This window comes from Xiphias gladius, chromosome 24 (assembly GCF_016859285.1).
Source record: "Xiphias gladius isolate SHS-SW01 ecotype Sanya breed wild chromosome 24, ASM1685928v1, whole genome shotgun sequence".
NCBI lineage: Eukaryota > Metazoa > Chordata > Actinopteri > Istiophoriformes > Xiphiidae > Xiphias > Xiphias gladius.
Window position 1 is genome coordinate 21,224,466 of NC_053423.1, and position 24,225 is coordinate 21,248,690.

General features: G+C 41.2%; 2 protein-coding genes across 5 annotated transcripts; both read left to right on the forward strand.

Annotated features, from left to right (window-relative positions):
* Nucleotides 1-443: 443 nt before the first annotated feature.
* Nucleotides 444-8,972, forward strand: pithd1 (PITH (C-terminal proteasome-interacting domain of thioredoxin-like) domain containing 1). Its single transcript, XM_040120866.1, has 6 exons — nt 444-789; nt 3,934-3,977; nt 4,465-4,542; nt 4,840-4,944; nt 5,576-5,684; nt 8,452-8,972. The coding sequence occupies exons 1-6, from the start codon at nt 592-594 to the stop codon at nt 8,551-8,553; spliced, it is 636 nt and encodes a 211-aa protein (XP_039976800.1). The 5' UTR covers nt 444-591; the 3' UTR covers nt 8,554-8,972.
* Nucleotides 8,973-9,867: 895 nt separating this feature from the next.
* On the forward strand, nt 9,868-23,550 carry lypla2 (lysophospholipase 2). Of its 4 annotated transcripts, none has more exons than XM_040122784.1 (10): nt 9,868-9,925; nt 16,704-16,796; nt 17,947-17,978; nt 18,824-18,889; nt 19,190-19,237; nt 19,391-19,461; nt 21,186-21,259; nt 21,402-21,503; nt 21,716-21,886; nt 23,070-23,550. In XM_040122784.1, the coding sequence occupies exons 2-10, from the start codon at nt 16,719-16,721 to the stop codon at nt 23,118-23,120; spliced, it is 693 nt and encodes a 230-aa protein (XP_039978718.1). In that variant the 5' UTR covers nt 9,868-9,925; nt 16,704-16,718; the 3' UTR covers nt 23,121-23,550. The 4 variants fall into 4 exon arrangements, with proteins under 4 accessions (XP_039978718.1, XP_039978720.1, XP_039978719.1 ...); XM_040122786.1 differs by lacking the exon at nt 9,868-9,925 and adding an exon at nt 9,940-10,127; XM_040122785.1 differs by lacking the exon at nt 9,868-9,925 and adding an exon at nt 10,171-10,190.
* The last annotated feature ends 675 nt before the right edge of the window (nt 23,551-24,225 follow it).

The following is a 24,225-nucleotide window of genomic DNA, read 5'->3' on the forward strand; positions in this document are numbered from 1 at the left end:
CCAAAGTTATCTGTAATAAATTGACAAATGACACATTATGAAATAAAATCATCCCACTAATAAATGCAGCCAAAACATGTAATATAACCATGAAATTTTGAAATAATTTTTTTAAACTCAGCTCTTTGTTATGAAATATTATTTTATCCTCCTTTTTTCATAATAACAGAGTCTACTGCTGGTACATTTTATTCTATTCCAGCTGTTCATATTAAAAAATGAACCCACCATTTTGGTTAAAGAAACCAAAACCAATTTATTTCATAATACCGCTTTTCATCACGCAGTCTTTCTTTGAATCCATAAAAAACAGGGCTGAGTCATTTATATGATTTGGCTGTTTCCTTGCAGTGGAAGATTCGGTCCCCTCTCCTTGATATTACCGTTTACACAAACTGTTTTATTTTGAAAACGTACACCGGAAAAACGGGGTAACTGCTGTTCGCCTGACGCAGACGTCAGTTCGCTTGAGGCTGCGAAGTGAAACTTGCTGATCTCATTTCACTTTGTAAAACCAGCCAGAGGGGCGGTGGTTTACAGCCTCAGTCCCACCAGCCGACTGCAACGGAAAACAGCGTTTTCAGCTCCACGATGTCCGGGCACGGTCACGGTCATGGTCACGGGCACGGCTGCGGGTGCGAGGGGGAGCACGAGCCCGCGGAGAGGGGCCTGGAGTACGGACTGTACCGGCGGATCGACCTGGAGAAGCTGCAGTGTCTGAACGAGAGCCGGGACGGAGACGGAAAGCTGGTGTTCAAACCGTGGGATCAGCGGAACGAGCGAGACAAGGTAACGGCCGTGCAGAGCCTCTCCCCCGGGCAGTCGCCCTGGCTGCGTCCCCTGAGGACAAAAGGCGCAGGCTGACAGAAGCGCTGCCTGCGGTCGCTGCTTGTACGTGTGCCCGGGGAGGGTGAAGGTCTGTGGGGCTACTGTCTGTGGAGAGACGCTGGCTGCTCCGGGAGCCGCTCTGCGGGTCTACGCAGTTTGTAAAACAAACAAAAGTTTATTCATTTCAATGAGGCTGAAAAAAATCACTTGTGGCTGCGGTTTGGGTCCGCTCAGAATAAAGTTACAAACACACCAGCCTGGTGCAGGGTTGCCAGATTGGGCGATTTAATGGACTTTTAAAAATCGATTCTTACAATTTGGGCCGCTTTTGTACCATCACGGCGGGTTCCACCCACGAACAAACCGGTTTATAAACCAGGGGATCTCTGGCTCCGGGGGGCAGCAGCTCATGGAGGCAATTAACGTAGGCACTTAACTGCAGCAGTTTTGTGTCAAATCTCGGAGTCATAAATCGGTCAAATCCGAACACACACACACGATACAAATATTTTTAGGTTCAGCACGACTTTCACTTTACGAGAGTGTCGTTATCCCCGATGTCGCTCGCAAACAAGCGTCGATAAATCCGCTTAGAAATCGTAGGGAAAAAATAGACGCTCCTTTATAAATGCAGAACTTGCCTGAGAATCATCACTTTTTGAAGTTTTCTTCAGTATTGAAGTAATCAAGCGATGGTTGTCAGTGCCGTCCACCGGTGCACTGCCAACGGGAACTGCCAATAGCTGATTCGGTTGACTTATTTTTCCAAACTGTAAAGAAATATAGGCAAAAAAACCAAAACAAAACAAAAAACCCAAAAAAAAAACCAGGGGGCTCAAGTCTTAGCCCATAGAAAAACTCAGAGAATCCATGGTAACATTATATTTCCTGTTTCTTGTAAACATTTTTAACATTTAATGCTTCATTTCTGACTTGGCTTCTTTCTGTCAGTCCAAACTGGCAGCACTGGCCTGGCCTTTAAATTACTTTACTGATTAGGGTCAATATGGTTGAAATCCAGGGGTGGGAAGTAACTAAGTACATGTACTCAAGTACTGTACACGTTTGAGGTACTTGTGCTTTACTTGAGTATTTTTATTTTGTGTTACTTTACAGTAGAGCTACAACGTTGAGCCAGACAGAAAATGAATCCGCAACTATTTTGATTAACGAGAAATAGTTTGTCTTTTTCTTTTTTTTTTTTTTTAGCAAAAATGCCAAAAAATCCACTGGTCCCAGCTTCTATGATGTGAGAATATGCTGCTTGTTGTTTGTTTATATAATTTTAAGCTTATATATTATCATTTTAAACTGAATATTTTGGGATTTTAAACTGTTGATTGGACAACATTATTTTTGGCTGGTATAATTAATAAGGTTGGTTTTCGCTATTTTATGCCGATATGTGGACAAAACAATTAATTGATTAAACCAGAAAGTAATCAGCAGATTAATAGATAATGAAAATAATTGTTAGTTGCAGTCCTACTTTAAACTCCGACTATATTACAGTTTAGATGCAAATAGTTTGTTTTAGCTTCACTACATTTTTTTTGACAGCTGTCATCCCTGGTTACTTTTCAGATTAATTTTTTTTTCAGTTAGGTCCATAAGTATTTGGACAGTGACACGATTTTTTTTTCTTTTTCTAATTTTGCCTCTGTTACACCACCACGATGGATTTGAAACGAAGCCATTACGACGAGATTGAAGTGTAAACGTTCAGCTTTAATTCAAGGGGTTTAACAAAAATATCACATGAACCGTTCAGGAATTACAGCCCGTTTTATACATAGTCCCTCATTTTCAGAGGCACAAAAGTAATTGGACAAACCAACATAATTATAAATGAGGATCATTTTTAGTACTATTTTTTAAAACACATAGTATTAAAAACAGTATTTTTAATTCAAAATCCTTTGCAGTCAATGACTGCCCGAAGTCTGGAACCCATGGACGTCACAAAATGCTGAGTTTCCTCCCTTGAGACGCTTTGCCAGGCCTGTGCTGCAGGGGTCTTTCCGCCCTCAGTTTTGTCTTCAGTGAGTGAAAAGCCTGCTCAGTTTGGGTTGAGGTCGGGCCACTGACTTGGCCGTTGGAGAATATTCCATTTCTCTGCCCGGGGAAGCTCTTGGGCTGCTTTCGCAGTATGTTTTGAGTCATTATCCATCAGTGCTGCGACGCACCCTCCTATCAGTATTGCGGCATTCGGCTGAATCTGGGCAGGTAGTACAGACCTATACACTTCAGAATTCATCCTGCTGCTGCTTCTATCAGCAGCCACATCATCAATCAACACCAGCCTCTGAAAATGAGGGACTGCGTATAAAAATGGCTGCAATTCCTAAAGGGTTAATGCAGTACTTTTGTTAAACCCCCCTTGAATTGAAAGTCTCCACTTCAGTCTCGTCTTAACGGCTTCGTTTCGAATCCATTGCGGTGGTGTAACAGAGGCAAAATGACGAAAACTGTGCCACTGTCCAAATAACATTTGATGTGTTTATGAAATGCGTTGTAGTGTTGTGGATTAAACAAACCTGTGGTGCATAAAGTAGAAAAATTAGCTCAACACTGACGACCTGCAACAGCAAAAAGCTACTTATGCATTAATCCATCAGTATTAACAATCCTAATATGTGGTCATATATAAGTCAGAAAGTACTTTTACTTTGATAGACAACGTACATACAGCTGATGATACTTTCCGACTTTTACTTAAGTAGGATTTTGAATGAAGGACTTTTACTCGTGATTGAGTATCTTTACATTGTTGTATTGATACTTTTACTTAATTAAAGGATCTGAATACTTATTCCAACACTGTTAAAATAATGATCATGCTGTTAATGATAATATTTTTCAAATACTGATAAATTGCTGTATCACAATGTGGATAGGGTTAGTTGTTATTGAGGTAGATGATGATGATTATTCCACAAGGCCCAGTTCTGATTGCTTATACCGGGGTCAGTTTGGCCCAACAACCAGTCAAACCAGTATCCCCGCCTGATTATGTCCCAGTGCAGATTGTGCACTTTAGCGTTGGTTTTATTGCTGCTGTCACTCTGCAATTACTCAGAGAGGATTCACTTTTTCTTCTCTTAGTTTGTCGAGAGCGACGCAGATGAGGAGTTGCTGTTCAACATCCCGTAAGTCCTATATATTATTATATATCGTCGTCATCATCATCATCATCGTCATCATCATCTGTGTTGTAGTCGGCCTGAATTTTAACCTTTTCTCCTGCATGAACACTGAATATTCTATTCTTTGCTGCCTGTGCACATTGAGGTTCAAAGTACATTTACAGATGGACACACTCTCAGTACCAAGTACTTTATAATTATAAAACGTGTTGGTTTATACTGTAAGTTGTTAATAAAGCTCTGCAACAATATTACTGAAATGAGCATCTTTTGTGTTCTGTACTTTCAGACCAAGGTGACTTTTTCATTTTTGGTTTGCACATTTCACCGTTCATCTCCTTTGACAGCTCCTGCCGTCTTCTTGTCTTTCACCGTCACAGCGTCCTGTTTTGGTCCTGATAGCATCTCCTCGCTGTGACTTTTTTTTTTTTTTTTTTTTTTTTTTTGGGTGAAAGATTGTAACGAAGGAACTATGTTGCACCTCTTTCAGTTTTACTGGCAGCGTGAAGCTGAAAGGTATCATCATTTCCGGAGAAGACGACGACTCTCATCCAGCTGAGATACGACTGTGAGTGTCTGTCTCTGCTCCTCTGATCAGGGGTCAGGCAGGTAACACAGGCCCCGGGACACCCCAAAGTCTTGATTTAGTAAATTAAGTGTGCACGTTATTGTAAGGAGCGTTCTACTGATTCAAGTTCTACTTAAATAGGATGTTTTCCGGAAAAAAAAACCAAACAAACCGTAAATGTAAAAAAAAGGAATATTTTTCTAATGGTATGTTTCTTTTATTACTTCATGATCACAGCAGTTTATCCATTTAAAAAAAAAACATAAACACACAGCCAAACAAATTTTGTCACCCTAGGTACAAAAACATCCCTCAGATGTCCTTTGACGCCACCGGCAGAGAACCTGAACAAGCCTTCAGACTCAACAGAGACCCTGTTGCTGAGCTGGAGTACCCAACAAAGTGAGACCACGAACAGTAATACTTTATTTTGTTTTTTCATTGAATTTTAGCGGGATAAAGTCTCTCCAGGTTGCAATAAAACTCCTATTGAGGCTACTAGTCTGACACTGAAAGCTGCAACTAGCAAGACCAATAATGTTTAATTCACTGTCTTACTTAATCATGATTTTTTTAATTGCACGGATGTCGCTGTTCCTGCTGCAAAATATTGTTTTCTCACTTTACCGGAATCCTCCATAGTCGTAGATGGAGGCTTTTAGATTTGCCTACACAAGAGAACTGATAATGCAGTGTAGCATCGGGATCATTTTCAGGGCAACTCCGGACTCTGTGACACGAAGCTGTGAAATCCTGGTCAAAGAAGCGTTTAAAAGACAAGTGAAGCCCGTTCTCTGTTTCTCTTTCTGTTGGTCCTGACATTTCATCCCTGTTTGTGTTTATATGCGCTCGTTTGACCGCGGCGCATCACGAACACGTTCGCATCCTCCTCTACAGGCTTCGCGATCTCCTCTTACGTACCACTGCTCTGTGCTGGCTTTTCTTCAATTCACTTTATCGTGTATAGCTCAGACACTTTCCCCTAAGCCTCTGTCTCGAATGAAAGTGTCTCTTGTTGTGTCATGATTTCCAGGATCGCTCGTTTTTCCAGCGTTCAGCACCTCTCCATCCACATCTCAAAGAACTTTGGCGCGGAGAGTACCAGGGTCTACTACATCGGGCTGAGGGGCGAATACTCAGAGGTCAGTCTGAACCTCAACCCGCCACATGAAACGCCACCGGTGTCCGGGGCTGGTTTAACCTCCTGAAGGCTCCCCGGGCAGAATTTTGCTGCCGGGCAGTTTTTGTTGCCTAAACCACAGGCGGGACACTGGATGCACATAAAACGTAGCGCTTCGTTCTGAACGTGATCCAGCCGGCGATTGCATTTCCAACAACACATATTTGCTGCTGGAGTTTAGTTGTATCTAAAAGGAATTTCTAGGGAACGGGGCTGTTTCAGTATAACACAATAGAATTCAACTGCAGCACCTCTCGAAAACAATTGTAACTAGAATGGGAAAATTTTTCCACCCAGGGGAAAAATGCCCTATCTCCCATGTTTGGGAAAGTGATTAAAAAAAAAAAAAAGAAATTCCTGGACCAAGCCCCTTTAACCAGATATGCACCAAAAAAGAATGGGTTCTTCCCCTGGCCCAGGCCCCATCCCTCCTCCAAGTACGGTGCAAACCGGTTCAGTAGTATTTTTTTTTTTTTTGCGTAAACAAATTACCAAACGAACAAACAAAAAAAACAACAAACAGGCACGGGTCAAAATATAACCGCCTTGGTCGAGGCAACGAAGTCTGTACATTATAACATCCAGTTATAATGTTGTTATTTTGCCTCGTCTTTCATCCCGAGGGCAGCAGATTCCTCCCCAAAATAATTTGGTGCCTCGCTGGTGTCGCTCAGTTTCCATTCTGACCAGAGTCTCTGTATGTCTGTCAGGTAGTACGACGCTGCTGTGGTGACAGCTGTGTGAGCTACTCACCATGTCCTTTTTTTTTTTTTATTAATACCAAACAGTTTATGTTTCATTTACTTTATCAAAGCATTACCTTTAAAAATTAATTCTGCTCTGCGCGTTGTTTGCGTTGTTGTTGCTCTCAGAACTAAGATCTCGACGTTTTGATGTCTGGGCTTTTTCGTAGAGATCCAATTTTATTTGATGAGCTTCACGTCAGCCCAAGACTGGGTGGAGTATTTGGGTGGAGAGTCAGTCTTGGTGGTTCCCAAACTTGGGGGTGGGTGCGTGACCGGGGGAAAAATTTGAAGCTGAATTTAAAAAAAAAAAAAAGTTGAATGAATCTGATTTCTTTGGAAACAGTAAACAAAAATCAATGCTCTGATGCTATTAAAATTCAGGTTATGTAGTTTTATCAAAACAGTAAAACATGTAAAGTACAAAATGGAGATTTTTTTTGACAGAGAAGAAAAGAAGAGCAGGTGATGATCAAATCTGAAATACGAAGAGGTCTCGCTCTCAAGTTCACCGTCGGTATAGCAAGATATTTCTGTGGCCTTGTTTGTCTCAAACCTCTGGGAGTTTAGGCAAAGTTTAGGCTCCTCTTGACTCCTTTTGCTGCTAGTTTCTCCCCAGATTTTTACCAGTTGATTAAAAAAATGAAATCGACTCACAAATCAGGGAGCAGGGAGGCAGGGCCAGATGGGAAAATGTGTCGGTAACACTCCTCTAAGGCAATTAAAATTAGGAAAATTAAAGACGGCTGTGTGACATTTCGGGATATGTATTATCTACGTCCTGTTGTAGTTTATAGTGTCAGAGGGACATAGAGTGCGAGTCAAGCCTAGCGCTGAATTGATCAGTTGAGTAACGGATTAACAGAAACTATCCTGATAATCGATTAATTGCTCAAGTAGTTATTTAAGGCCCAATGACACATATTCCGTTGTCCCTGTTGTGGAAGATTTTCTACAAAAGACTCCGAACACAATTAAACACACAAAACACTGATGGGGTTAAAGTGAATTAGATTGTAAGTTACAATATAGGAGACAAACAAACCTTCTCACAAGAAGTCAAAGGAGAGGCTCTCAATAGAAAGAGACTTACAAACATCCTTTATAGTGTTTCTTAAGACAAAGAAATGAGTTCCAATTGGTGATCTGAACTTCTACCCAAACACATCTTCCAATAGGATAGAAACTTGCATAATGTTCCCGCGCTGCCCATGCACTGGCCATAAATCGAACCTCAGACGGGCCTAGCTTGGCTTATTTCCATTTTATGGTAAGGTGACAGGCTGCTCCGTATACAGGCCCCCCCCTGGACTCATAAAACATCCGTCTAAGGCCCCTGGGGGAGACCTTGAAACTTCTACAGGAGCATCACCCAAAGTGAATGAACGATAAACCAAGTTTTCCTTAACATTCTGACTTCTAACCTTCGAGGATTTGCTGCTTTTCTTTGTCTTATATGATAGTAAACCCGATATCTGTAGGATTTGGACTGTCGGTCTGACCATATGAAGTCACCTTGGGCTCTGGGAGATTTTCGATTATTTATAGGCCAAACAAATAATTGAATAATTGTTAGGTGCAGCCCTAAAATGATTGTGACCAAGATGCAGTATGTGTTGAGCGGGGCTTTTTACAGTTGACAAATAAACCTGTCAGTGCTCTCAGCTAGAAAAACTACATTACAGTATGCAATGCTGTTTCTAAGTGACCTGAAACATTTATTGGGTATTTTTAGACTGCAATTTCCTGTTCCAACATTTGTAAGCTAAAACCAGCCAGTACTATCAGCCATGCCATTATATCAGCTGTTCTCTAAATGTAATGACCCTTTTTTTTTTTTTTTCAGTGCAGGACCAGTGTTTAACTTGTTTTCCCGTCCTCGGTTCTGCTGTTCTGTTTCTGCGTCCTGTTTTAACGGGACAGCTTTATCTACGAATGCTTGTCCCGGCTTGAAGTCAGCCCCGTCTCTCTCCTTGTGCTTTCAAGGCTCACAGACACGAGGTGACGATCTGTAACTACGAGGCGGCGGCAAACCCCGCAGATCACAAAGTGGAGAGCATCATCCCACAAACCAACTTCATTTCCTGAAAGCTTCAGAGAGTCGGGAGAAGAAGAAGGGGAGGAGGTTGAGGAGAGGTCTCAGTGGCGTCCGCTGACTGTCATTGACACGAGTCAAAAAGTCAAAGATGAGTTCAACGCTGCGTACTGGCAGGTTGGTCGAGCTCGACCGGGACTGAGCAGTGAAATTTGAAGACCAGAGGGCTTCAGATGTGTCCGGAAGTGCCAAGTTGTCGCACTTTTTTTTTTTCTTTTTTCTATGGCAATAAAGAGCGAAGGCTTAATGTGGGCAAAGAGCTTATTAATAAATGCATGAAACATTTGACACTCAGATAAAGTCTGTTGTAATCAGTTTAACCTGTATACCCTGATTCATTAAGATATTCATTACTACAATAAAGTGACAGTGACTCTCAAATAAAACAGTGAAGGCTGGAAATTAAACCAAACAAGCGTTTTTGATTCATTAAATGACTTTGGTTGTCGAGTTTACGCTCTGGATCCAAAACCAGCTTCACGTAATGATTTTTAGGTATAAAACATGTAAAGTAAACTTCATTTGCTCTCAAACATCTGCAGAAAAACGCTACTTATACAGACTCAGCAATCACTCTGGATACCATGAGCACTTTTTTTAAATGACTAAAAATTCATATAATAGCTATAAAAGTACATGGTTTGCATTTTGTAAAGCCAGGAAATGGTCCACTAACAACCGCTGGGTATTTTTTGCCACCTAGTGGATTATCTTGTCTAAGGGTTTGCATAGTCCCAAAATGCTCTGTTTGTCTTTCCAGAGCTTCTCTCTTCAGGAGAATTGTCCTGCAGCTCAAAAATTAAAAGCAGCAGCTACTCCATTAAAGGTGAAAGCACCGCATTCAAATGTACACAAGTATTATCAACAACGTGTTCTTGAAATATCAAAAGTAAAAGTTTTTAACATGTAGAACGGCCCATGTCAGTGTGATTTGATCATACTGAATAACTACGATTGGTGCAGGGGCATAGTAGTGAGGGGCGCAGGGCCTAGGGCCCCAAAAAAATGAATTACGATTTCTGTGATTTTTTTCTCTTAGTTTCTTAATTTGCTCTCTTAATAACTTCACGTTTCCACCACACTGCAAAGAAACAAATAAAAAAGAACAACTTTTTTCCCCCTCTGAAATGCGGTAGAGTTGAAGTATAAAGCGGCAAAGTAAAGCTGCGTAGTGGAATAAATACAGATTTATACCGATTTTATTGGGGGGGGTTTTTTTGTGAAAAAAAACGGAAGACGCGATCGGGGCGGGGCGTTGCTATCGGGGTTGCTATGCGGAGACGTCTGCACGTTCTGTCCCCGCCCCCTGCTGTTGTGCGGCCAGTAGCGGAAGTTCCGTTCCGTCGTGAACTGGGACAGCAAGCGGTGAGTGTATGAATTTGTACCAGCTAGCGGGCCGCGGATCTAATTTTTTAACCGCTTTATCCCGGCCCAAACTGAACTGTATCGGGGTCTTTTGGTGCTTAAAATGTCTTCCAACAAAGGGCCCGCATTTGAGGTCCGACTTTGAATCGTAACGTTAGCTTGATGCGGGCGAAGAAAGACACCGGCGGACAATACGATTAGTGTGTGTGAGCGACGTTAGCTAGCAGCAGCTATATCCCCACTACTAGCCCCGGTCATTGTGTAGGTGTGTGAGTGTGGGGTGGGTGTGGGTGTGTGGCTGAACCGGGATTAAACCCGGCTGGGAAGGTTGAAAGTCAGTCAGTCTGTTTTTGGGGGGGGGCAGCAGAGGCTGTGCGCCGATGAATGCCATCACCATCGGGGATGAAGAAGAGGAAGATGATGATGATGGGTCGCATAACAGAGCTAACCATTCATTGTCTCCTTCCTCTTCACCACCCGCTCCCCACCGCTTATAACTCATTTTACATGATAGCAACACGCGTTTTTGACTGCAGTGTGTTTTCTACATGAGCTCACTAGCCGAGAATCAGCAGGCGCAGAGCAGGGTAAGCTGGTGGTGGTGGTGGTGGTGGAGGTGGAGGAGGAAGAGGAAGAGGAAGAAGAGGAGGAGGAGGAGGGATGGGGTGCCTGTCACTCAGTGCCGCATATTATCCTGTTGTTTGCCAGCCATCCGTAGCCTCTGAGCAGAGAGCTGTTCGAGTGCCTGCTGTTTGTTTCTGTTTCTCTATGTGTGTGTGTGTGTGTGTGTGTGTGTGTGTGTGTGTGTGTTCCCATTCGTTTGACGTCCACACACACGGGCTGCAGCACGCCTAAATGTAATTGAAGTCATGCAGGATGGAGACTCGTGATGTGCTTTGAGTTGGCTGCAACACAGGCATCACTTTACTGCTTGGTTTGTGTCACCTAAAAGTAACACTGGGCTATGGCGGCTGACTTAGGTTTCTCCAACATTTTAACTCAATAGTCAGATAATGTTTGGTGTATCGCTGTTGGCTCTTTCGTGCTGCTCTGTCCGGAATGTCGTTTAACTGCAACACAGCCTTTCGCCTCAGCAAAACATTTACTGTAAATCGAGACATCACAATAACACAAAATTCAGGATGAAACCCACTGTCATTTGGCAGTATCAATTACTTCCATTTATCGATTGATCGATTTGTAGTCGTATAAAATGTGAGAGAAGAGTGAAAAGTGGGAATAATTTCCCGCAGCTTGTTTTATTCGACCCTCATCCCACACCTAAAGATATTCAGTTTACCGTGAGATATGACAAAGAAAAGCAACACATCACCACATCTAAGAAGCTGGAGCCAGCAAGTGTTTGGAATTTTTGATTAAAAAAAGACTAAAACGATTAGTCAACTAATCATCGCAGCACTAGTATCAATATTTATATCAATCAGCTATAGCTATATGGTTCGATCTGTTACTTTTTTGGAAAGTGAAAGTATCCTTTAGGAATTTTATGTCTTTATTATATAGGGGACAATAGAGAGATGACTCGAATTGAGGGGGCAGGGACATGGGGCATTGTATGGCAGGCAACAAAGCTCCCCAGACAGACTCAAACCAGCGGCGCTGGGGTTCGTTGTCAGCAGCTTAAAACCATAGACCAACAGAACGCCCCAACCTACTGCAACTTTTGTAACCTGTAGTTAGTGTTAGGAAAGCAACCAATGATTATATTTCATTCATTGACTAATCAATTAATCTAGTGAAAGAGGAAAATGTGCTCCAAATGGTACTATGTTATCTTTCAAGCAAAAATGCTAAACTTTCGCCAGTTCCAGTTTCTCGAATGTGTGGATTTGCTGACTTTCTCTGTTGCCTGTCCTTTTTAATCGCGGTATCTATGGAGATTTTGTCAGTTTGACTTTTGACAGACACGTAAAACTGCATAACAAAACTATAAAATAAAAGAAATGAACGGGACAATTTGAAGACGAGGATTGGCAAAAGAGCAGAGAAAGCTTATTAAAATGCATCTTTTTAAAATTTTTATTAGAGGTTTAAAGGAAATCACAGAGGTGTAAACAATCATTAGTCACAGCTTTTGACATTAGGAGACGGCTCAAGATATCGATGACCAAAATCTGGATCAATATGCAGCTTCAAGTTGCAGAATCCGCATTAAACTTATCTTTATCTGCCAGGTTTACCCATAAGTTTTGAACTGTTCCATTCTGGTAAACGTATAGTAGGTGCATTTCCATCCACAGTTTGCCACTCTTGTAAAAGGGCCATTAAAAACCAAGGAAATGTGAATGCAGGTCGTCGCTGCGTCCGTTCAGTGTTTTTAAGGAGAGGGCTGACAGAAGATGTATGCAAATAGAAGCTGCAGCAAGTAATAAAAGAAATTCAGTTGGTATGCCGGAACAAGCCCTGTTTTCAGCTGTTTTCTAAGACCCAGCCTGAATTAGATTAGATGCTTGTTCGCAGTGTGACACTATTTTTATCCGCCGGCCTCCAGAAGCGTAGAGAGTGAGCCATTGTTTCTTAGAGCGTGCATAGAAAAACCCACTCAGTGTTTTATGCTGGTACTCCGGGTCTTAGGTCTTTGTGAATCTGCTGAACACTTACAGGTGGAAAAAAACAGGGTATAAAGGTGATACATTGCCTCTTTGCATTATCTACCACTTTCAGAGAGCTCGTCCTACTTGTTTGAACAGATTTACCAGTGTTCCCGCACTCCTCCATCTCTCGCCCCTCTCTCACTTTTCTTGTTATCTATTTCTTTGTTTCACTTCTTCTCTTGTGCTGTCTGCTTTCAGTCGCCGTAGCCGTCAGGCTCTGTCTGTTCCCTTTAAGATGCCAGAGTGCAGCTGAAATGCATCGGTTAAAAAAAAGATTATAACACTGAATTAGAATTTGGTGACAGCGAGTGCACATCTTGTGATGCACATTTTAATCAGATCACATTTTGTTCATGCTTTTTGCTTAAACACATTTGTACTGAGGGACCGTTCTCAGCTTAAAATGCCTGGTAGGAAACGTTCAGCGGTGGAAGAAGTGTTCACATCCTTTACTTAAGTCAGAATACCAATACCGCAGTTTCAAAATAGTCCAGTACAAGTAAAAGTCCTGCCTTTGAAATCCTACTTAAGTAAACGTACAGAAGGATTATCATCTAAATGTACTCAAAGCATAAGAAGTGACAGTACTTGTTCTGCAGAAAAATCGCCCGAGTGATATGTTAGGTGATGTGACATTATTAGGATTTTAATACTGATTTAACCACTTTATATACATTTAGGCAGTTTAGTGGAGCTGTCCCCGACCCAGGGGTCGGGCCCTTCCAAAGGGTTACAAGACAAATCCAATCTTTGCTTTTTCTCTGAAATAATGGATCATTTGACTTCTTTGATCTAGAGCGTCAACTAACAGTTATTGTAATTTTCAAGTAACCTGCTAAATATTTTTTTGATTAATAGTTAGTCTATTAAACGTCAATAATAGCAAAAAAAAAAAAAAAGAAGAAAAAAGTGCAGATTGAAACTTTCCAGAGACCAAGGTGATGTCTTTAGATGTCAGTATTCAGTTTACAGTGATATATGGCCAAGTAGAACAGCAAATCCTCACCTTTTAGAGCCTGGGACTAAAAACTACTTTTCATTTTTTTTCATAATCTTTGCTTGAAGAGTCATTGAAATGACTGATCAGTTATCAAAACGGTTGTCGCTTATTTTTCTGTCGATCGACTAACCATTTCAGTCCTAATTTTATCGTTAAAAACGGTTATTTATCTGAGTTTAGAGGGGGAATGTGTCTTTGGCGGAACTGATAACAGCTCATAGGCATCTGAACTGCGATAAAAGGACCAACTTTTTTTTTTTTTTTTTGAGAGGTGAGAGGTCTCAAGCCAGAAAGATTCGGGCCTACTGGTCTAATAATTAACAACGCATTGTAGGGCTATCATATTTTGAGTAAATGTACTATGTTCTATTTCATACATCTGGACGTTTCCTTCTGATAAGGTGTGACGCTTAAAGACTAATTCCAAAACTTTGTACTGCACCGAAAGAGACTGTTTCCCAGCGCTTGACCGTGCCCAGTTATTATATAGCTATGGCTCATTTATCAAGGGTGAGAATGCAGGGCAAAAACACTCTTTTGTTCACTCTTTGGCCACTTAAATAACACATTTACTGTCCACTTCCATGTATTTGGGGTGTGAATGTGACCTTCGGAGTGGAATTTGTCATGTGCCAAAAAGTAACAATAGTAACATAACAGTGGTGGAGCTGTAACACCGTGGAGTATAATTCCCTTCAATGATTACACTTTTAACCTTTGTGTTTCAGACATTTCCCCATCTCCTCGTCGCCTATTTACCAATCAGACATCACGCCGTCTGACCCCCCCCCCCCATCCTGTCTTGTCTCGTCTAGTTCCACATCATCAGAACGTTAAAAGGCCCTTAATGAGCGAAGGCTTTTACCGCTCGACTTACCGTATATAATAAAAAAAAAAAAAAACTAAACCAAAAAAAGCAAAAGCCTGATCTCATGCTCGGTATTGATGGCTGACTCAAGTTACAGCAGAATGGACGTCTACAGCTGATTTACGGATCACGGTAGAGAAAGGGAGGGAGTGTGTTTCATTTAGTTAATGATACCCGTCACTTGCTGACTACAGAAACCTGCGCGACACACAAACACATACCTCATGACTGCTGCTTTAGGTTCAGCAGCAGGTTCATTATGTGTCCGTGTGTATAAGTGGTAAGTCAAGCTTTGTTGCTCCTGCGTGCTCTGCTGGTTTCAGGATTTGAATACAGCCTGGTGATTTGATCAGGTTTTGACTTTTGTGACCAGTGAGGTTTCGGAGGAAGAACTTAATTTTTTGCTTGGGTAAAAAAAAAAAAAAAAAAAATCAACAAAATTTCAGTTATTGTGCTTTGAAAGAAATCCGACTGTTTCCAGCTTTTATATACATTTCATATCAGTCTAGCGAATACTACATCATGATAAAAGTGGTTATCATTCCTACCAATACTGGATTTTTGTGGCCAATAATGATATGCATAATTTGGAGTCTCGAAAATCTGATAACAATAAATCGGCCAATATTTATTTATCTATTTTAAATAGACACATCACTTAAACAATAATCTTGATACAGACTGCATAGTTTTTTTTGTTTTGTTTTGGGTTTTTTTCCTCCAAAGAATTAAAGGCCGTGATATTAGGCGGGACATTTCACGTTGTAAAAAACAACTTGTCCGTGCTCTCTGGAGGACAAACTATGTGATGGAGTCACTGTTTCTAAATTACCTCTAACCTAGTTTGGCATTTCTGCACATGCACACCAATTCTCATATATCTGCCAAAAGCTAATGCTCTGCCAGTTTATCTAATCAGCGACTAATTTGATAATCGGTTAATTGTTTCAGTCGTTTTTCAAGCGAAAATGCCAAATACTTTCTGGTTTTATCTTCCGAGATGTGAGAAGCTGTTTTTTCTTCATCATATTTGACAGTCAATTGAATATGTTTATGTATGTGGTTTTGCTGTAGGCTTGGAGAAATAGTAAATTACATTTTTTTGGCATTTTATACATTTATTGATTAATTGTGAAAATAATCATCAGATCATCAGTGCTGAAAATAATTGTCACCTTTGTTAATTGCAACCCTGATGGTGTTCAAACAAAAAAATAGAAATTCTATGCAAATTTCTGTGTTATTAAAGCACTAACCCTACTTAAAATCACTTCACACATCAGGCACTCTGGTAGAGATTATTGTGTCTCTTTAGGAGAATATTTAGCCTGAATAAAAATATAGATTAAATTGTTAAATTAACTAAACACATGCACAGCAAGTGGAAGGAATATATTCTTTTTTTTTTTTTTTTAGCTCCGAGCGACTACAACAACCGTCTACCAATTAGATACTATTGCAGCGTGTGTGTAGCCTGAGAGGCAAAACCCAGCGCATCCCACTGAGCCCTCACCGGAGCTCATAAAGCTCATCACTTTGAGTGATAACTGAACTCAACTCAGACGAACATATTGAACACGGATCAACATAGACATTTTTATAAATTCTTCTCCTCTCTCATGTGGAATTTGGCAGCTGGACAGTCAGACAACACTGTTCAGAGAGATATTAGTGAGTAAATTGAACTGAAATGGTAGAAGTGGGGAATAAAGATACGATTTTAAAAAGTGAGGGCGGCATGTCCCCCACCATCCCCTGTGGAAATGATGCCATTGTCACTTTCATTGAGCTTGCACAGTTCACTTATGCCGTGGAGCTGGAGGCCAGAGAAAACAAGTCTTCCCTAATTTAATATGATGTTATCCAGTGACTCCAGGTCCCAGGGCTGATTTATCATCAACAAAGTATACTGCTTAGCTGTGTAAACTGATATGTATTTGTAGTATTTATCATCCACAAAATGCCCCAGAACATGAGGGTTTACATTAGTCTTTTTACAACCCCAGAAATAAAAGATATAAACTTTAACTTTAAGTAGATTTTAGACATTTGGTGTTATATCTTCCATGTGAATAGTTTCATGGTTCGTATTCAGGCTTGAAAACTCTGGAAATCATGTGCAAAAGAAAAAGGGAGACTTTGCAAAATGCTAGAAAATGTATGAAAATGTCTGAGAGTTAAATAAAGCTCTTTGTGGGGCCCCGATACACATGACAGACTATTTTATGTAGCTTCACACTGTGCGATCTGCTGTCAGCTGACCTCTGCTTCTTCTGTCCTCTGTTCTGGATCCAGAACCTCTTACAGTGTATGTGTGGCAACAACATGTCTGTGCCGCTGCTCACTGAGGCTGTGACGGTGTCTGGGATGGAGAAGGAGACCGCGGCGGTGAGTGAAACCACACAACCTGACCTTTTTTTTTTTTTTCTTCATCTTTAAAGTTATTGATGCTCATATCCAGAGCATCTTGTCGCAGAGCAGTTGAGGACAGATGGGGAAGCGGTGTCGAAGTCTAACCTCAGGGACACTTCCAGTGAGACACATGGGCAGCTTATTGCTCTCACACACAGCTTTTTGGCAACTGGATGTTTTCTGTGCCCTTGAAGCTGTCTGGTTGGCTGAGTCTGACCGCCTCTCTAGACCTTCATCTGCACCCATTCATCCTACAATGCAAAATTTTCCGAGATCTTCAAACTTGATCAAGAAAGAAGAAATCCTTATGATGATCGTGATCATGATTTCTACCGTATTACAAGACTTAATAAACACTATTCCTTCCTAATGAGAAGCCTCACCTCTAGCCGCACCTGTAGCAGGTGGTGTAACAAGTACAGTACAATAACTCAGGCACATTGTGCAGACGCTCAGACGCTCAGCTGGATCTGAGTGTAAAAATGAAATGCTTCTTTTAGCGAGCTGTGTACAGGTACGGTGCGAGGATCTGTTAAACACCAGGATCAAAGCTGACTGCCACTGGATCCAGCTCTGAACCCCATCTCAAGCCCCGCATGGGAGAAAAAGCGTTCTGATCTCTGCAGAGACAGCTGAATCTCTAATTACCAGCCAAGCAGCAGTGAATTGCCATCTTTCTAAATTGTTGTTATTCCCTTTCATGGTGTCCCTGCGAGGAGTAGCGTGTGTGGAAACTGGCAGGAAGGGCTTATCTTGGCAAGAATGGGAGATTGGCACCGGTTTTTCTCTCTTTTGGAGCAAGTACGCACACTTACCAACAGCGCATTGTGTCCACAAAGGCCGACGCAATGTGATAAAATGGCTCAAACTTCAAAGAGGGTTTTTGTTCTTTTTTTTTCGGTGGAGTGCAAGATGAGATTTAACATACTGTGCTGCTCTCGGGGGTGATCACATGTTTCTTCCCTTCAGCAACTAGTGTGCAGCGTGATCGATCACTGTCCGAATAATCTAAACGTCTTTGTATCTGGATTTGGAGGGAAACGTTAAGAAATATTAAGGTGGGTGTGGTATGATTTAAATTCTGGAAAGAGAGAGTCCTAATCGCTGTTCTTTGTATCTGTTACAGGTGATCTTCCTTCATGGGTTGGGAGACTCTGGGTGAGTGATTATTTACTGTTTTTATCTTCAAACAGAGCCATGCCTCATGACTGGCTGCACGAGGTAATAAATCGTGGTAAAGTGATAAGTTGATTGAATAAAGTATAACCACTTGGGCACCAGTGAACCAGTTACGTTAAAGTATTCAGTTTGGGAATGTCTACCACATGGTGGAATTTTTCGTGGTCCTACTTGGACTTGGTATTTCTGTGTCTCATGTCGAGATAAAATCCAAATATTAAGTTATTTAATCCTCTTATTACATATACTTTTGTTTACAAGTAGCCACTTAGCAATATACGAATGTATTTACATCTTTTTCAACATCTGGATAGAACGTAATCAAGACCTTTTCAGTCTCTGATATTTTTTCTTTGTTGCTTTCAGCATTGTAGATGGCTTAGTTCCCTGTAATTTTTCTGAGAATTTGGGGATTTCATGGGAATTTACCTTCTACAATTACACAAATACTACACATGTTGGGTCTTGTATGGTCTATTCTGATATTTTTAGACTAACTTTGAAGAAAAAACAACTAAATAAAACAAGTAGAGTTTTAAAAAAAATAAAAATAAAATAAAGTTTACGCTCAACCACAGTTATATTTATGGCACCAGACCATAAAGTGGGAAGGGAAAATTCACAGAAGAAATCATTGATAAATATAAAAATAATTTTGAGGGTTTTTTAATATGCGAAACTTTTACTGTTTTTTTGTACTTTACATTGTATTATGTGTATTATTTTGTATGCACTGTATTAAGTTGTTGGAAGTTCTGTATATTAGTGATTTTGGTGCAACTAGATTAGAAACAAAGAGCCGCTTTCTGTCTGTTTTCTGTCAGGCATGGGTGGACTGAAACTTTGACGACGATCCAGCTGCCTCACGTCAAGTTCATCTGCCCCCACGCGTAAGTCTTTACATTTCCAGTTCTTCTGTCATATTTTATGCCTCCAAGACTGTCGCTCTAACATCTTTTTATTCGTGTGGTTGTGTGTGGAGTAGCTAACCTTTAAAACAAATATATAGCTTATAGATTTTTTTAAAACCCAAATTTGGCCGTCAGAATGCAAAAGCAGCTTTAAACAGATAGTTTATCTACCATTCTGTCTGGTTGGGTGAATACATCAATCAACAACATTTAGCTGTTGGCTGCAGGTGACTTACAGTGAATGTCATGTTTTCACCCCCCCCCCACCCCAAAAAACAGGCCCCCAATCCCCGTCACTCTCAACATGAAGATGATGATGCCTGCATGGTGAGTTGGCGTGATGAAAGAAACAGCATTTAAGCACAACACTAGATGCCATTGTGTCCGTGGAAAAACCACAATAGGCTCCAATATTGCCAGTGACAATACTTCTTTTGTATCTGCTGATTTCCTTAAACGCTCGCCTGTGCATGTATGCAGGTTCGATCTCATGGGTCTCAGCCCCGACTCCCCAGAGGACGAATCTGGAATAAAGAAGGCAGCGGAAAACAGTGAGTTTAATATTTTTAAATACCATAACAGTGACATTCCTTTGGGATCGGTGCTGGTTTATAATGGCATTGATTTACTAAAATATCAGCTTGATATTGTGATCGGAAGATACCAGGTTATATGTCTGTATCTGTAATATTCTACCTTAATCACATATCATTCCACACTCCCCATGTTCCCTGTCGGTCTCTCCTGTTTACTACTAAAAAAAAAAGCTAGTAAAGGCAGCTAGTAAAGAGCCTAATCTGAGCTCACTAGTAATGAGTGCTGACCAGAGAAATACCACTGTATACAAACAATTTTGACTTTATCCCCAGCAATATAATAAGTTTTTATTCGGACTGAAAACATCCCTGCATTGAAACAGCGCAGGAGACTGCGTTGGTGGGGGCGTGTTGTTTAAGGTACCATTGGACAAAGAAATAGAATCCAACAAGACCAGTTTGAGACCTCAAATACCTTGACATACTGGTCTCGTGGAAAATGTGGTGCAGTGTGCTTATACAAGCAAGTGTTATTTTCAAAACAGAAAGTGCTTTACAGGAGAAAGGAGAGAGAAAAGGGGAAATAAGAGACTGAGAAGACAGGATATAAAAGCAGAATAAAGTGTTCTAACCATAAAATAAAACTGTATAAAATCCAGAAAATTCCCAGGTTTTTGTTTTTTTTTTACCCATAAAAAAAGCCAGAGGTCACTGCTCTGGAGCCCTTAAGACATCCGTGTGAGTCACTTGAAATGCTTGTCAGTGAACAACAAAGTCTGAAACTTCCTCACCACACATTTTTAGTCATCGGGATGGGATGGGCACACCCAACAATATTTGTAACTTGCCAAAAGCTACAATGCAACATTCACACCTCCTTCATGCAGTGATTGGCCAGTGTGCGGATTTGTCCAGTTTTACTCTTATTTAAAGGTTCCCTGTGGAGCTTTAGGGCTCTAGTAATGCTATGGAGTAGTCTTTCTGCGAGCGGGTCCCCCTTTCGTTTGTCTGTTGCATGTGCTACGCATACTATTCCACTGATCAACAGGTGGCAGTAACAAGTTGATAAATGCTGCAATGCGCAAACAAAGGCAGCGAAGAATATGGCTGCAAACCAGTAAACATGGATGTTAAACAATGCTTGAGTTAAAACACTTAAAAAATCAACTTTGCAAATATTGTATGAAGAAGGAAGTACGCTTGATTTGTGTATTAGAGCTTAAAGATGCGTTTTGGAGAGTAACACTGAATGTAAACGGAACCTTTGTTTACAAGAAAACTCCACAGGGCACCTTTAAACTCCTATCATATATAAACCCCCCCTGTGATGGCACCCTTTTTGCCATTCGGAACAGCTACTGTATAAACGCTTTTGTCTCTGGACAGTTGACACTTGGTGTGAATGAATTCAGCTCAAGCACACCCAGACTTTTAGTTTTGCAGCCTCTACCATGGAACAGCCAGAGATGTATTGAAGACCTGAGGCTCCACCCAGTGGTCAGACAGTAAAATTTAAAATCGGTCCTAAAAGAAAAGATACAATAGTTTAATGTTTGAGCTGTGCACTCATCATGCTAACGCAGAAAAACCTGATTGTTTAGTCTGACAGAAATTTGCCAGACCACACACTGACTGCCCGGTGAGCCACGTTAGCACAGAGCTACCTGCCCCTTTAACATCTGCGAATTATGTGTTGTCTCTCCACTGATTAACACATAATGTTTCTTGCTTTCCTCCAGTCAAGGCCATAATCGAACATGAGGCCAAGAATGGGATCCCCCCAAACCGTATAATGCTTGGTGGCTTCTCTCAGGTAGGATATTACATCCTAGCCTTGTTTTCTATTCGGTAAGAGTCATAGTTGCAGATAAGATGTTTGGAAATGCTAATTAATGCACGTAATAAACTTTGTTTCCTCTTTTCTCTCTCTGTTTGCTTCATCCATTCCTCCTCAGGGTGGGGCCTTGTCCTTGTACACCGCCTTGACCTGCCAGCATCAGTTGGCTGGTGTTGTAGCCCTCAGTTGCTGGCTACCACTTCACAGGAGTTTCCCATCGGTACGGTCACAGTTTTACTGGGGAGAAGTTTTATGGTTCTTCTGCCCCCTCAGATTAATCTTTAAAGTTGATGTGCTGCTTTAATTTTTCTGTATTAAAATATTTCCACACACCGCAGATACCTTTAATGTGTGGACCAAAGGCCAAAACAAAAAGCAAAACATGCCCTTTCAGTGTGGACATGGTCGGTCTCTGCTGTGTCTGTCCCTTAGGCGTTGGGCGGCAACAAGAACCTCCCGATCCTGCAGTGCCACGGTGAGATGGACGCCATGATCCCCTTGCATTTTGGTGCCATGACGGCAGAAAAACTCAAATCCATAGTCAACCCTCAGATGATCAGCTTCAAAACCTACCCAGGGCTCTCTCACAGCTCCTCTTCTCAGGTACTACATACCATGTATTCTGCATGTCTATGTATGGGTGGATTTGTCCTGCTTGTGTGAGGCTAAATCAGTTTTACATCCAATGCGATTTAGTGTTGTAAAATACTAAAACAAAGAATACATTTGATCGGACACTGTAGGGAACAAAATTAATCTGTCGCAGTGCATATTGCCGTATTTAGGTTTAAATGTTTTCAATATTGCAAGTAGAGTCAACCATGTGGAGCTGCGAAGTGGGAGGAGTTGCCTTTTTTAATTCACTGTAAATTCCCATTTCAAAGTTTTCTTTTAATTTAGGGACAATAAAAACTTAAGACTACGCCCAAATTAAACTACCAACTAAAACCAGCAACATTGTTCACGTGAAAAAAACAACAGGCATCCACAGTAATGTTTTCACGTCAGCCTCCTGGATGGTTAAACGGTACTAAAGGTTTCTATTGTGGCCGCTGGGTTTAATTATTTCGACTTTGTTTCTGAGAAATCGTGTTTTATTTTTCCTGCCATTCTGACGGTTTGAGCCTCAGCCGTCCCTGAATCACAGCTGTAGGAAGTTCCAAACGACTCGTTGTTGTATTAAACAAAATACAATGACAAGTAAACAAAACAAGGTTTATTCAGAACTGAACCCGAATCTGTAATTGAACTGATTTAAACTGCCCAGTGTATTTTCAGGTGTCTCCAAAGCATAACCTCTAGTTTTTGCTCAATGTTATGAGTATGTGCTACAGAATTACATGCTCCCTGATTAGCGGATTCTTACCGAAATGCACCTTTGGAGTGTTAGATGACTTCTCTCCTTACGTTTTTTTGTGTTCACGGGACCTTTCATTTTTGACTTTATCAAAAGACTGGTATCTTCTATTGCAGTTGCTCATCTTTTGTACTGAATTCAGAGTTTCACACAACCATACAAACTTTGATAGTGTTCTACTATGACCTAATATGGTCTTTGCAGAAAATTAACTGGACTTTTACTTCTGGAAACCTGGACGGCAGAGTAGTTCTTCCCACTTTGCCACTCTATATATTCCAGGCCTAGCTTACTTAATTCCATTTTAATAACTAACTTTTTACCTGTACTTTTGTGGACACAGGTTTTTTTCTCTTTTAATGTAGCCTCAGTATTTTTGCATCAGTATGATTCGTTCACCGTACCGACATCTATTTTTCTCCCTTGCAGGAGATGGCGGCTGTAAAGGAATTTATCGAGAAGCACTTGCCCCGAATCTGACCTCACCTCATCCCCACTGTGACCCCCCGAGACACTGACCTCTCACCCCTAATCTGCCATTCTCCCACAGGAAACAGCCATGAGCACCCCCTCTTCCACGTATACCCACAAGATAACACGCATGAACACACGCACGCATATACACGTCATAATCATGATTTGATTCACACCGCTGAACAAACCATGTGCTTCTCATGCAGTCCAATCCAACAACACTCATACTGCAGTCAGATTTGTCAGACACGCTGTTTTGATAATAACATAACCAAGCGCTCGCACTCACAAGTCTTAGCTTTCGGAGGGAGAAACACTGACCCACACAATGCATTCCCTTTGTTTTTATTTAAACAACCTCTGTCTGTCACCTCCACCTTAACCTCAGTTTTTCTCCACTTTTACCTCATTTTGCTTCATCTTAACCTTTTTTTTTTTTTTTCCCCCCCAGCTGTCACATACTCCATTGCTTCCACTGCCATGCCTTCCCCTCTTGCATTGCCGTGTCAGTTTGAGACATTCAGTGGAAGAATCAAAAATGAGACCGAGCAGGTCTAAGCAGGTTAACACATAGCCGATACTGTCCGGGACCGTACTGAGGCACAGTCAGACTGGATTTCGCTTCCCATTCATTTCTCAGTGGAAAAGGGGGCAGGACCTGCCTTCTTTGCTTTGCACAGAGTTCAATCCGATGTAGGTTTTGACACACAATCGTTCCAGTGTGCAACCAGTTTGAGAGAAAAGGTGGGATTGACCTCTCATCCTTGAAATACTGTTTGTTTATAGGCTTGCTTTATAACTGCGCAGCAAAATGATACAAACAGCTGAGAAGAACGGCTGCTGGTTGGCTGCAGTGAATGCAAGGAAAGTGACAGAGGTTAATGAAAGTAAAATGTTTAATAAATGCTGTATAATTTACATCTTTGTTAACTGCTGTTGTTAGCCCACTAACCACGCTAGTTCCCCCGGCTTCTGTTTATAACCCTACCCGTGCTATTTCCTGTCCCTGTCAAGCGAGTAAATTGCGCCAGGCTAAATTCGGTCTGACAGCAGCTTCACTCCATCGCTGGAGTCCCACAGAGTCTGACTCGGGTGCAGTGAGTGCTGGTTT

Excerpts from the sequence above, each read along its gene's own strand:
- pithd1 (XM_040120866.1), top strand. The coding sequence starts at position 592 with ATGTCCGGGCACGGTCACGGTCATGGTCACGGGCACGGCTGCGGGTGC. Across the intron at positions 790-3,933 it reads AGCGGAACGAGCGAGACAAG|TTTGTCGAGAGCGACGCAGA; the intron begins GTAACGGCCGTG and ends TTCTTCTCTTAG. Across the intron at positions 3,978-4,464 it reads GAGTTGCTGTTCAACATCCC|TTTTACTGGCAGCGTGAAGC; the intron begins GTAAGTCCTATA and ends CACCTCTTTCAG.
- lypla2 (XM_040122783.1), top strand. The coding sequence starts at position 10,474 with ATGAGCTCACTAGCCGAGAATCAGCAGGCGCAGAGCAGG. Across the intron at positions 21,260-21,401 it reads TGCTTGGTGGCTTCTCTCAG|GGTGGGGCCTTGTCCTTGTA; the intron begins GTAGGATATTAC and ends ATTCCTCCTCAG. Across the intron at positions 21,504-21,715 it reads TTCACAGGAGTTTCCCATCG|GCGTTGGGCGGCAACAAGAA; the intron begins GTACGGTCACAG and ends TCTGTCCCTTAG.